Below are 13,481 nucleotides of genomic sequence, written 5' to 3'. Positions count from 1 at the left end.
ACCCTCACACACCCACCCCCACTATCACACTCACCATCACACCCTCACACACTCACCTCCACTATCACACTCACCATCAAACCCTCACTTACTCACCTCCACTATCACACTCACCCTCACCTCCACTATCACACTCACCATCTCACACACTCACCTCCACTATCACACTCACCCTCACACACTCAACTTCACTATCACACGCACCACCACACCCTCACACACTCACCTCCACTATCACACTCACCATCAAACCCTCACTCACTCACCTCCACTATCACACTCACCCTCACACACTCACCCCCACTATCACACTTACCATCACACCCTCACACACTCACCTCCACTATCACACTCACCATCACACGCTCACACACTCACCTCCACTATCACACGCACCACCACACACTCACACACTCACCTCCACTATCACACTCACCATCACACACTCACCTCCACTATCACACGCACCACCACACACTCACACACTCACCTCCAATACCACACTCACCCTCACTCACTCACGTCCACTATCACAGTCACCATCACACCCTCACACACTCACTTCCACTATCACTCTCACCCTCACACATTCGCCTCCACTATCACACGCACCACCACACACTCACACACTCACCTCCAATATCACACTCACCCTCACTCACTCACGTCCACTATCACAGTCACCATCACACCCTCACACACTCACTTCCACTATCACTCTCACCCTCACACATTCGCCTCCACTATCACACGCACCACCACACACTCACACTCACCTCCACTATCACATGCACCACCACACTCACACATTCACCTCCATCACACTCACTATCACACCCTCACACACTCACCTCCACTATCACACTCACCCTCACACACTCACCTCCACTATCCCCCTCACCATCACACCCTCACACACTCACCTCCACTATCACATGCACCACCACACACTCACACATTCACCTCCACTATCACACTCACTATCACACCCTCACACACTCACCTCCACTATCACACTCACCCTCACACACTCACCTCCACTATCCCCCTCACCATCACACCCTCACACACCCACCCCCACTATCACACTCACCATCACACCCTCACACACTTACCTCCATCACACTCACCATCAAACCCTCACTCACTCACCTCCACTATCACACTCACCCTCACACACACCCCCACTATCACACTCACCATTACACCCTCACACACTCACCTCCACTATCACAATCACCCTTACACACTCACCTCCACTATCACACGCATGACCACACACTCACACACTCACCTCCACTATCACACTCACCATCACACCCTCATACACTCACCTCCACTATCACACTCACCATCAAACCCTCACTCACTCACCTCCATTATCACACTCAACCTCACACACTCACCCCCACTATCACACTCACCATCACACCCTCACACACTCACCCTCACACACTCACCTCCACTATCACACGCACCACCACACACTCACACACTCACCTCCACTATCACACTCACCATCACACACTCACACACTCACCTCCACTATCCCACTCACCATCAAACCCTCACTCACTGACCTCCACTATCACACTCACCATCACACCCTCACACACTCACCTCACTATCACTCACCCTCACACACTCACCTCCACTATCACACGCACCACCACACACACACACACTCACCTTCACTATCACACTCACCATCACACACTCACACACTGACCTCCACTACCACACTCACCATCACTCACTCACCTCCACTATCACACTCACCATCACTCCCTCACACACTCACCTCCACTTTCACACTCACCATCACACCCCCTCACACTCACTTCCACTATCACCCTCACCCTCACACCCTCACCTCCACTATTACCCTCACCATCACACACTCATCTCCACTATCACACTCACCATCACACCGTCACATCCTCACCTCCATGATCACACTCACCATCACACCCTCACACACTCAGCTCCACTATCCCCCTCACCATCACACCCACATACACTCACCTGCACTATCACACTCACCCTCACCATCACACCCACACCCTCCTGTTCACTCACCTTCACTCCCTTGTTCTTGTCCATTCCCTCTCACCATCACATCCTTATTGCTATGTTCATTCACCCTCATGGTCACTCACCCTCACCCCCTCAATCTCATGTTCACTCACCTTCGTACACTCCTTCCCAAACCCTCACCCTCACATTCTTACATTCACAATCATCATGATGTCTGTTGCAACTGTGACAAAGAACAATGTTCCTTCCCAACCTGTCTGCAACCTTGGCCCTTTCATGTTGCCATCATCTTCAAACACGTCTCACTGTGGTCCAGCTGGCTGGGAGCCTTCCCACCGCCATCATAAGACCACAGACCAGAAGATGTAAAAGCATATTGTGTCTGCTTCACTCATCAATGAAATCATAGTTGATCTAATAATCCTCAACTCCATTTTCCTGCCTTTTCTCAATAAGCCTTGATTTTCTTCAAACCCTGTCCATGTCAGCCTGAAATGACCCAACCTCTCCAGCCCTCTGCAGTAAAGAATTCCACAGATTGCCTGTTTTAAATGTGCAATCACTTACTCTGATAATACCCTCTCCCACAAGGGGAACAAACTTTCCATGCCTACCCTGTCAAGTCCTCAAAGAATTTTACATATTTTAATCAGGTCACCTCTCATTCTTCTAAATTCCAATGAGCACAGGCCCAAGTTACTCAACCATTCCACATAGAATATTCCTCCATATTCAGATCAACTCAGTGAACCTTCTCTGGACTGTATATCTTTGCTTAAATGACAGGGTCAAAGCTTTTCAAACTATTCCAGCTGTGGTCTGACCAGTGCCTCTTATAGTTTTAGCAAGATCTCCCTATTTTTATACTCCATTCCCTTTGAAATAAATGCCAAAATTGCATTGGTCAGCCCCATTACTTGCTGGCTTTTGCAATTTACGTATGAGGACACCAAAATCTCTCTGGCTGGAGCTCTTTCCATTTAAATAATATTCAGTTCTTCTATTCTTCCTGTCAGTGTATATATCCTCACATTTCCATGTTAGAATCCATTTGCAAAGTTATTGCCTACAGCTCCCTGTAGACTCTTCATTGTCATCCTTCCTACCTATCTTAGTGTCATCCACAAATGTGACTTTCCTCTTCCAAGCGATTAACAGCACGGTGGCACAGTGGTTAGCACTGCTGCCTCACAGCACCAGAGACCCAGGTTCAATTCCTGCCTCAGGCAACTGTCTGTGTGGAGTTTGCACATTCTCCCTGTGTCTGCGTCGGTTTCCTCCCACAATCCAAAGATGTGCAGGTTAGGTGACTTGGCCATGCTAAATTGCTTGTAGTGTTAGATGAAGGGGTAAATGTAGAAGGGAGGGTTGGTGTGGACTTGTTGGGCTGAAGGGCGTGTTTCCACACTGTAAATAATCTAATAATTGTGATCCCAGCACTGATTCCTGTCATACTCCATGGTTGTCATCCTGAAACATGTCTCCCTAATCCCAACTCTCTGTCTTCTATGAGTTAAGCTATCCAAGCTAATACAGTACCTCTAGTACCATGGAATTTTATGTTACTAAGTAGCCCTCCGTGAATGTACACCTTTTGGAAATCTAAATATATGATATCTACCGGGTCCTCTTTATCCATTTTGTTTACCTCCTCAAAGAACAAAATTGCCCCCTTCCTGAATCCATACTGACTGATTTTAAAAGCTCTGCCATAACATGGTTTAGATTCTAACATTTGTCCAATCATAACCACAGTATCATTTCCAGTTCTTTTCCTTCTCCTACTCCATTATCTGTTGTTAAATTATCAGACTGCTTCTCCAGGACAGAAATTTCATCAATTAATTAGGGGGAAGATGGAAAGGCTCTCTTCCCACCATTCCTGGTAAGTGTCTGACACTAAACCAATGTACTCGTAACTTTGGTGTCATATTTGACCCCAGGATGAGCTTCTAAACTTATCTTCACTAAAAGCATCAATTTCTACATTTGTTACATTGGTACATTGCCCTCCTTGTACTATCTGGTGAAACCCTCCTTCAGGTCTTTGTTACCTTCAAGCTTGACCATCCCAACACACTTCTGGCCAGTCTCTCATTTCCTTCCCTCTTTAAAGCTTGATGTCGTGTAAACTTCATGCCTTAACTCCTACTCCATTATCAACCTCTGAGCTGGGTCAGGCAATATCTGATTTTTAAAATTCCAAAACTTATTGTTCAAACTCTTCGATGACTTCATACCTCCTTATCTCCATATTCAGCCATACTCAGATCTCCAAAGAAATCATACTGGCCTTGAAATGTTAACTCTGTTGCTCTCTCCACAGATAGTGCCAGACATGGTGATAGTCTAGTGTTATTATCCCTAGATTATTAGTCCCAAAACCGAAGTAATGTGATTGGGACATGGGATTAAATCATGTCATGGAATTTGATTCAATTAAAAAAACTGGAATGAAGAGTTTAATGATAACCATGAAACTATTGTCAGGAAACCCATCTGGTTCACTAATGCCCTTTAGGGAAAGAAACATCTAACCTTACCTACATGTACCTCCAGACCCACAACAATGTGATTGACGTTTATGTGCCATCTGGGCATCAGAGATGTATAATAAATGCTGTGATGCCCACATTCCATGAATAAACAATTTTTAAAAACCTGCTGAGGTTTTCCAGCACTTAATTTAAGACCATTGTACTCCTATAACTCTGGCTTCTTGAGCATCTCTGACAATAAACATTCCACTTCCAGTGACCTTGCCTTCAGTTTCGCTTGGCCCAATTCCCACTCTCCACCTCTCACCTCTACATCACATGTTCCTCGTCTAAGACAATCTTACAACTTATCTCTTTGACTCAGCTTTTGATTATCCAATATCTTCTTATGTGGCTCAGTGTCATGTTTTGTTTTCTCAAGTTCCTGTGAAATACCTTGGAATATTTTAGCTTATTACATTAAAAATACTATAAGAATAACAGTCTTTTTTTTTGCAATGTGATGTCCAATTACAGGACTACAGAGTGTAACTGGGCTATACCAAGCCAGTATGGGGCTCATGAATTTGTTAACAGGCCTCAGTGAACTAGTAATGACGTTTCGGGCATAAGCCCTTCTTCAGGAACGTGAGGAGTTATAGGAGTACAGTGGTCTTAAATTAAGTGCTGGAAAACGTCAGCAGGTTTTTAAAAATTGTTTATTCATGGAATGTGGGCATCACTGGCTAAGACAGCATTTATTATACATCTCTGATGCCCAGATGGCACATAAACGTCAACCACATTGTTGTGGGTCTGGAGGTACATGTAGGTAAGGTTAGCTGTTTCTTTCCCTAAAGGGCATTAGTGAACCAGATGGGTTTCCTGAAGAAGGGCATAAGAAGGGCATAAGCCCTTCTTATGCCCGAAACGTCGATTCTCCTGTTCCCTGGATGCTGCCTGACCTGCTGCGCTTTTCCAGCAACACATTTCCAGCTCTGATCTCCAGCATCTGCAGACCTCACTTTCTCCTCAGTGAACTAGTAATTAGTCATCATTGAATTCTTAATCAGGCCACAGTGAACTGTTAACTTGGCTTCACTGGTAACCAGGCCTCACTGATCTGGTAACCTGGTGCTATAGTTAAACTGGCCTCACTGAACTGGTAATTATGTTTCAAATTAGTGGATTTCCAGCTATCAAGGGGTTGTAATTTGGCCTCACTGTAACCAGGCCTGAATGTGTAACCAGGTCTCACCAAAATGGCAACCAGACCTCTGTGTATGCAAGTCAGTGTGCAGTTCCACCCAGTCAACCAGTGTATTCAAAAGACACTAGATATTTAGTGCCTTTGTTAAAAGCAATTGTAATGAATTTTCACAAGTTTATGTAAAATAATTGAAGCATTACAAGAATGAGAACCTGTCCACGATACAGAAAAATATTTGGTATCTACTTAAATTAACCAACAAGCAACTAGGCATTGGATCGCTTTCCAATTAAAAAGGTGCAAATACTGTTGGACGAGTCTCTGTGATCGTTCCAATGTCACATGCCATCCCGTGAATTCCGAATCGCACAGCACAGAACCATACTAAAGATCATCCCAAATATCTGTCAAAAAACACAACATTAATCAAATCAGTGGTGGGAAGCAGAAAATTAAATCAGTTCATGCAAAATTCCAAATGTCACAGCAAAGAACAACAGAGCACTGGCAATAAACTCTTCAACAAACTGACAATGCACTAAAATCAACAGAAAATAGACTGTTATCACCCAGAGAGAGGTCATGCAGCTCATTATAAACTGTGCCAGCCCTTTGATAAGGTTATATAACTCATCACAGGCACCCTCCCATTGCACTTAATCCTTTCTGCTCAAGCCCTTTTCTTTCTTACAAATGACCGATGTCAAGTATAAGCAGTAGCATTATAAAGTTTGCAGATGATACAAAATTTATAGTAGAGTGTGGTGAGCTTGTTTAAGGCTTCAGGCTGACAGACAGAAGAGTGAAGTAGCCAGGAGCATGCAAATGGAGCTAATTCAGAGAGTGCACTTGGGAGGATTAATATGGGTAGATGTACTGTGAAAGTCTGGTTCATTATACATATATTTTACAAAGTAACTTTTAGTTATAGGATTTAAAACTTTAACTGTAGACAAATGGGAGAGTCTGTTTCATAAACAGATAAAAAACCCTGAACGAGCTTTGAGAAGACTTGTAGCTCAGGTTGAGGTTTTGGATGTAGGTTTGCTCGCTGAGCTGAAAGGTTCATTTCCAGACATTTCGTTACCTTACTAGGTAACATCTGCAGTGGACCTCACACAAAGCAATGCTGAAAATTCCTGCTTTCTATTTATATGTTTGGGTTTCTTTGGGCTGGTGATGTCATTTCCTATGGTGATGTTATTTCCTGTGGTGAAGTCACTTCCTGTTCCTTTTCTCAGGGGGCGGTAGGTGGGGTCTAACTCGATGTAAAACCCTGAAGTAAATGCAATACAAATAAGTTTGGAGTTGACTAAACTTAGAAGGTAACCTTGGAAGGTCAGAATTCATGAGAAAGGAGGTTGAACAATGAATGATCTGTCTCTTGTCATGCAACAGAGCTTGGAAATCTGGAGAGAAAACAATGATTTCCATTAGAAGTATCAATTATTCCTATGGGTTGCAGAATCAAAGAATTTTTTATGCATTTGTGTTTGAATCGATCCTTAATATGCCATGTTATCACAGAGATAATGATTCAGGGTGGACCGTTAGTTCAAAGGGTCTTTAATTTTTAAAAATTGATTTGTTTTTTCGCTTAAAGAAGCAAGCACTTCAATTTGAACTTCATGAGGGAAAAGCAACGGAAAGTTTTGTTGCTGCTTACAGCCAGTGAAAGAAATCTTCAGTGATCCTCACAGAGCATTGCAGCAGAAAGGAGTCAGCTGGAAAGGTTAGCACGGTAACAGCTGTACTGAGATTACATGTGCAGACTGGGAAATAAACAGGCTATTTATGTTCAAAACAAGAATAGGGCGGTATTAAGTCCACCATTGTGAAAATTCAAGTAAGATAACCAAATCCATACACAATTTTCAGGTGTGGTCTCACAAAAGTCCTGTACAATTCCAGGGAGACATCCCTGCTCCTGTACTTGAATCCTCTCACAATGAAGGCCAACAGACCATCTACCTCCTTCACCACCTGCTGCATCTGCATGCTTACTTTCAGTGACTGGGTTGCAAGGACACCCATGCCACATCACCCTCCCATCTCAGTTCACCCTCCCACCCAGCTCTGTGTCATTTGCAAATTCGGAGACATTGTGAAAAACTTGGGTCATAGAATCCCTATGTGTGGGGCAGGCCTTTCAGCCCATCGCGTCTGCTCCAACCTTCTGCACCCTATCCCTGGACACCCTGCATTTCCCATGGCTAATCCACCTAGCCTACATATCCATGGACACTATAGACAATTAGCATGGCCACCTAACATGCACACCTTTGGACTGAGGGAGGAAATCAGAGCACCTGGAAGAAATTCACGCAGACACGTGGAGAATGTGGAAACTCCACACAGTCATCCAAGGATGGAATCGAACCAGGGTCCCTGGCATTGTGTGGCAGGAGTGCTAATGGCTGAGCTACTGTGCCATCAAACATTGATCCTTGCATATTCCCACTGGTCACTGACTGTTATTCAGAAAGTGACCCCTTCATTTCTACTCTTTGTTTCCTGTTCTGCCAACCACTCTATCTTTGTCAGTACACTACCCCCAATCCGATATGCTTTAAGTTTACATGCTAATCTCCTGTATTGGACATTACTGCATGCCTTCTAACCACATCCACTGACTTCCCCCTTATCAGCTATCCTAGCTACATCCTCGAAATTTCCAGCAGATTTGTTAAGCATGCTTTCCCTTTCACAAATCCATACTGACTCTGTCAGACCTGTCACTGTTTTCCAAATGCTTTGCTATTAAATCTTTTATTTAAAAACAAATCCTTAAGGACAGCAGCAGAAGTTGCTATGACGTTTAAATAAAAAGATTCATTTTGCTGAAAGAAAACTGTCAAAACTTTCTCATTTTGTACAAATCAGGACATAAACAAGAATACCAAATTTAAAGGGAGGAATAATTTATACCTCATCGCAAAAAAAAGAGTGCTGATTGGTTGGCACATAGACTCTAATTGGTTGAGATATAGTCATTCACCAAGGAATAAATATTTCCCAAGCTCGTTTCTATTTCAAAACAGGTAGATTGACTTTTATTAGTCAAGGGGAAATTTGAGAAACGTATCACAGAATAGTGTCCTCCAAACTTCTGTTTAATTGAGAAAGGCATGCTCCCTGTGCAGAGAGCAGGGCCCTGCATCTGGATCAGTATAAATGAGCAACATTGCATGCCTGACTGACTATCTTAAACTGGTGGTTAGTATAATTCTTAGCACACTCAGGGTTATGGCAGATAGAGTTCAATCTGGATAAATGTGAGGCATTGTTTTTTGGTACAACAGGGGTAGAAAAAATACAATTAACGGTAGGGCCATCAGGATGAAGGACTTATGCCTGAAACATCAATTCTCCTGCTCCTGCCTGAGCTGCTGTGCTTTTCCAGCTCCACACTTTTTAATCCTTGAGTACTGTTGTAGAACATATGGACTTAGGGGCACAGGTACATAATTCTTTGATGTTTGCATCACATATAGACAGGATGATTAAAAAGATGTTTAGCATGCTTGCCTTCATTGCTAGTGCCTTTAATAATGGGAGGTGTGATGTTATGCTGAGGTTGTACAGGACATTGGTGAGGCCTCTTCTGGAGTACAGTGTCCAATTCTGGTCTCCCTCTTATAGAAAGGATATTATTAAGCTGGAGAGAGATTTACCAGAATGTTGCCAGGTACGGAACTTCAGTTATGAGGAGAGAGTGAAAGGTCTGGACCACTCTCCTTGGAATAGACAAAAGAGATAAATCAAAGCTTTTGCCTGATATCAGGTTTTGATGAAATTGATGGAGAAAAATTATTTCTAGTAGTAAGTAGGTCAATAATCAGAGATCATGAACGTAAATCATTAGGTAATGAAAGGGACGATGAGATATTCTTTCTCAGAGTGTAATCAGAATCTGGAACCCTCAGCCTGAGGTGTTGCAAGCTGATTCTGTCATTAACAATAGCCAGATACTGAAAGGTTAAAGATGTACAGAGCTGCTGAGGAAAAGGGCTAGCAATGGGAATGACCACATAAATGGCCTCTTTCTGTGACTGTAGGTTTATATCTAATTCTCTCTTGAATGTCATTATAGGATGTACTCCCACGACATTTGTGCAACCAGATTACAATAACTTGTGTGGAATAACTTGTATGGAGCATTGTTAGCTCTTTTCCAATCATCTTAATGGGGCTTTAAAGAACATAGAACAGTACAGTACAGGAACAGGCCTTTTCACCCACTGTGTCTGTATCAAGCATGATGCTATTCTAAAGTAATCCCATCTGCTTGCACCTGGTCCATATCCCTCTATTCCCTGCCTCTTCATGGAAATGCCTCCTAAATGTGGCTGTTGTATTTGCTCCTACCACATCCTCTGACAGTGCATTCCAGGCACCTACCTTCCTCTGTGTGGAAAACTTTCCTCACACATCTCAATTTCCACCCACTGCTGATCTGTTGCCAAAACATTACTTCTTATTTACGCCCATCAAAACTATAAAGGAGTTTTGCCAACTCCAATAAATCACCACCTGCTTTTCTCTCCTTCAATTCGATTCCTGTAACTGAATTCCCTCATTCCTGGAAATATTCCCAGAAATCGTTTTGACCCTCTCCAAAGTTTTTACACATCTCTTCATGTGAGTGACAATAATTTTCCAGCTGAGATCAACTAGTAGTTTATAAAGCTTTTATTTTGCTTTTGTAGCCTATGTATCAATAAATAAACCAAGGATCCTATTTGACTATCTCCCGACTTCTTCAATCACCCTCAAAGATTTTAAATTGTGCCATTTAAATCATGTCGTGTCTCCCCAATCTCCTTCCACTGTTATTGTATTACTTCTCACTTCTTTCATGAACCTTTATTTGCTCTCTGTTTCTTCAGCAGCCTCTGTCCTCCTATAGTATATTATTAGCCTCCTCATGGTTATACTACCTTTCTGAGTTTGAATCACTGGCAAATATTTAAATGCTACCTTACCCACTTAAGTCCAGGTCTTTCATATAGATTCAGAAGTACACTTCTTTCCAGCCTGAAGAAGTACTCACCACTACTCGTTCTTTCTTTCAATTTAACATCCATCCTGAAGCTGTGCATTTAACAACACACACATTCATTTTCATTGTTATGGACGAGACCAAACTCCATAAAAATATTTTAAGAAGATAGTCTGAATCCCAACTTTTTCTGACTTTTAAAGGCAAGGGTAAGGTGTTCTGTTCTAGATGCAATTTGGTTGGTCAAACTATCAGGATTGAAGCAAAATACACTTTATTCTTACATTATAGGTAAAATATAAATAAAAGAAAGAGGAATTGAAATAACTCAACTCTATTGGAAAACCTAACAGAACAGCAACTGTTCCAATATAGTAACATTCCATAAGCACACCCTTGGCAAAGGCAAATTCAATAAAATAGATTGTCTTAATGCAATTGTCCAGTCCAGGAGGAAAGAACATCATGAGAAAACTCAGAGAGAGAGAACGAGAGAGTGAAATAGTGAGAGAATGAGAGAGTAAGAGAGTGAGATAGCGAGAGAACGAGAGAGTGAGAGAGTGAGATAGCGAGAGACAGAGAGAGAACTCAAGTGGTTTGTTGCAGCACGGAGAGATGTATAGCAGCTTCTAAACTCCAACAAGTTCTGAAAGTTAAACTAAAATCCTGGTCCTACGCAAGCTTGATCCAACCTCTTCTATTGTTCCAACTTTTAAAAAACCCAAGGCCTCACAAGCTGTTTACTTTATTGTCTTGGAACAGATTGTTCACCACTTCTGTCTCAACATTTCTTCATAACAAAAGGACAAAATACACCTCTTAAAGCCATAGCATCATCACATTATATTTTGAAAGATTATATTGGAACCATACAATAGATAAGACCTCAATTAGGCCATTCAGCCTGTCCTGTCCATTCTGGCCAGTGGAAGGGGCAATTCCTCTCACATCTCTCCACTGCCTCTCCCCATCACCATTGCTTCTTTTTCCACCATCTTAAAATCGGGCGGCACAGTGGTTAGCACTGCTGCCTCACAGCGCCAGAGACCCGGGTTCAATTCCCGCCTCAGGCCTCTGTGTGGAGATTGCACATTGTCTGCGTGGGTTTCCTCCGGGTGCTCCGGTTTCCTCCCACAGTCCAAAAATATGCAGGTTAGGTGAATTGGCCATGCTAAATTGCCCGTAGTGTTTGGGGCAGGGGTAAATGTAGGGGAATGGGTCTGGGTGGGTTGCGCGTCGGTGTGGACTTGTTGGGCCGAAGGGCCTGTTTCCACACTAAGTAATCTCATCTCATCTAATAAATTGGTGTCCTCACATTTTTGAGTCTTCCACCAACAGGAACAGTATCTCCTTATCTACTCTATCCAAGACATGTCATGATTTTGGAGGCAGCTTTGCTCACTGAGCTGGAGGGTTCATGTCATGATTTTGAATACCTTTGTCAAATCTCTTCCTAACATTCTCTTCTCCAAGGAAACATTCCCAAATTCCATAATCTTATCACTGAAGATCCTCATTCCCAGAATCACTATCATGAATCTTTTCTGCATTCTATTTACCTTTTTATCCTTCCAGATGTGTGTGCCAGAACTGCACTAAAGTGACACAGTGGCTCAGTGGGGAGCAATGCTGCCTCACAGCGCCAGGGACCTGGGTTCCATTCTAGCCTCAGGCCACTGTCTGCATGGAGGTTGCACATTCTCCCTGTGTCTATGTGGGTTTCTCCTGGGTGCTCTCATTTCTTTACACATTCTGAAGATTTGAGGTTAGCCATTGTAAATTGTGCAGGCTAGGTGGGTTTGCCATGGTATAAAGAGTAAGATTATGGGGATAGGGTGGGATGTTCTTTAAAGGGTTGCTGTAGACTTGATGGGGTGGATGACCTCTTTCCGGACAGTGTGCTCCTATTAACAAAGGACAGAATACTGTTTGCAATATCTGATCTCTTAGCCCGTCTGACACCTTAAAAGATTTGTGTACATATACATCGAGGTTGCTCTGCTTCTGAACAGACTTTAGAGTCATATCCTTTATTTTATGTTCTCTCTTCAGGTTTTTCTGATCAAAATGAATCATTTCACACTGACATAATCACTTGCCTCCATCTTTATATACATCTTGTAAGCCCACATAACAGACTACAGAGTTGGATATGTATTGAATCAGATGTCCAGAAGTTTATTCACAACTATGTACATGATGCAGGTACAATTACAATGTTTAAAAGACATTTGGATGGATATATGAATAGGAACGGTTTGGACGGATATGGGTCAGGAGCATGCAGGTGGGACTGATTTGGTTTGGGATCATGGTTGAAGAGTTTTTTTATCTCTCCACTCTGCAGGCACCCTGCCTCTATTCCTGATGAAGGGCTTTTGCCCGCAACATCGATTTTCCTGCTCCTTGGATGCTGCCTGACCTGCTGTGCTTTTCCAGCACCACTCTAATCTAGACTCCCCTTAGTTTGGGATCATGTTCAGCATGGACTGGTTGGACCAAAGGGTCTGTTTCCCTGCTGTATGACTCTATCACTCCAACCCATAGAGAGTTTGTATCCGATACCCATTAATTCCAGTTTTGCTAGGGCTCCTTGATGCCACACTCAGTTGAATGCAATTGAATGTCAAGGACTGTCACTCTTACCTCACCTCTGGAGTTCGCTTCTCTTTTTCCATGTTTGAAGCAAGGCAATAATGAGGTCAGGAACTGAGTGACCCTGGCAGAACCCAAACTGGGCGTCACTGAGCAGATT

The 13,481-nt window shown here is 43.0% G+C and overlaps 1 protein-coding gene across 3 annotated transcripts in view; it reads right to left on the bottom strand.

Moving 5' to 3' along the window:
• Positions 1-5,884: 5,884 nt before the first annotated feature.
• LOC122563004 (CD9 antigen-like) overlaps positions 5,885-13,481 on the bottom strand; it is a 149,712-nt gene continuing 142,115 nt past the window's right edge. For all 3 annotated transcript variants that reach the window (XM_043716303.2, XM_087973827.1, XM_043716302.2), the window contains one exon: positions 5,885-6,128. In XM_043716303.2, coding sequence (XP_043572238.1) covers positions 6,063-6,128 — 66 coding nt within the window. In that variant the 3' untranslated portion in view covers positions 5,885-6,062. The remainder of the gene's footprint in view (positions 6,129-13,481) is intronic.

This window comes from Chiloscyllium plagiosum, unplaced genomic scaffold (assembly GCF_037043375.1).
Source record: "Chiloscyllium plagiosum isolate Xiang-an unplaced genomic scaffold, Cpla_swu_hap1 HiC_scaffold_26, whole genome shotgun sequence".
Classification (NCBI taxonomy): Eukaryota; Metazoa; Chordata; class Chondrichthyes; order Orectolobiformes; family Hemiscylliidae; genus Chiloscyllium; species Chiloscyllium plagiosum.
Note: the sequence above shows the minus strand (reverse complement) of the source record. Positions and strands in the feature narration are given on the sequence as shown.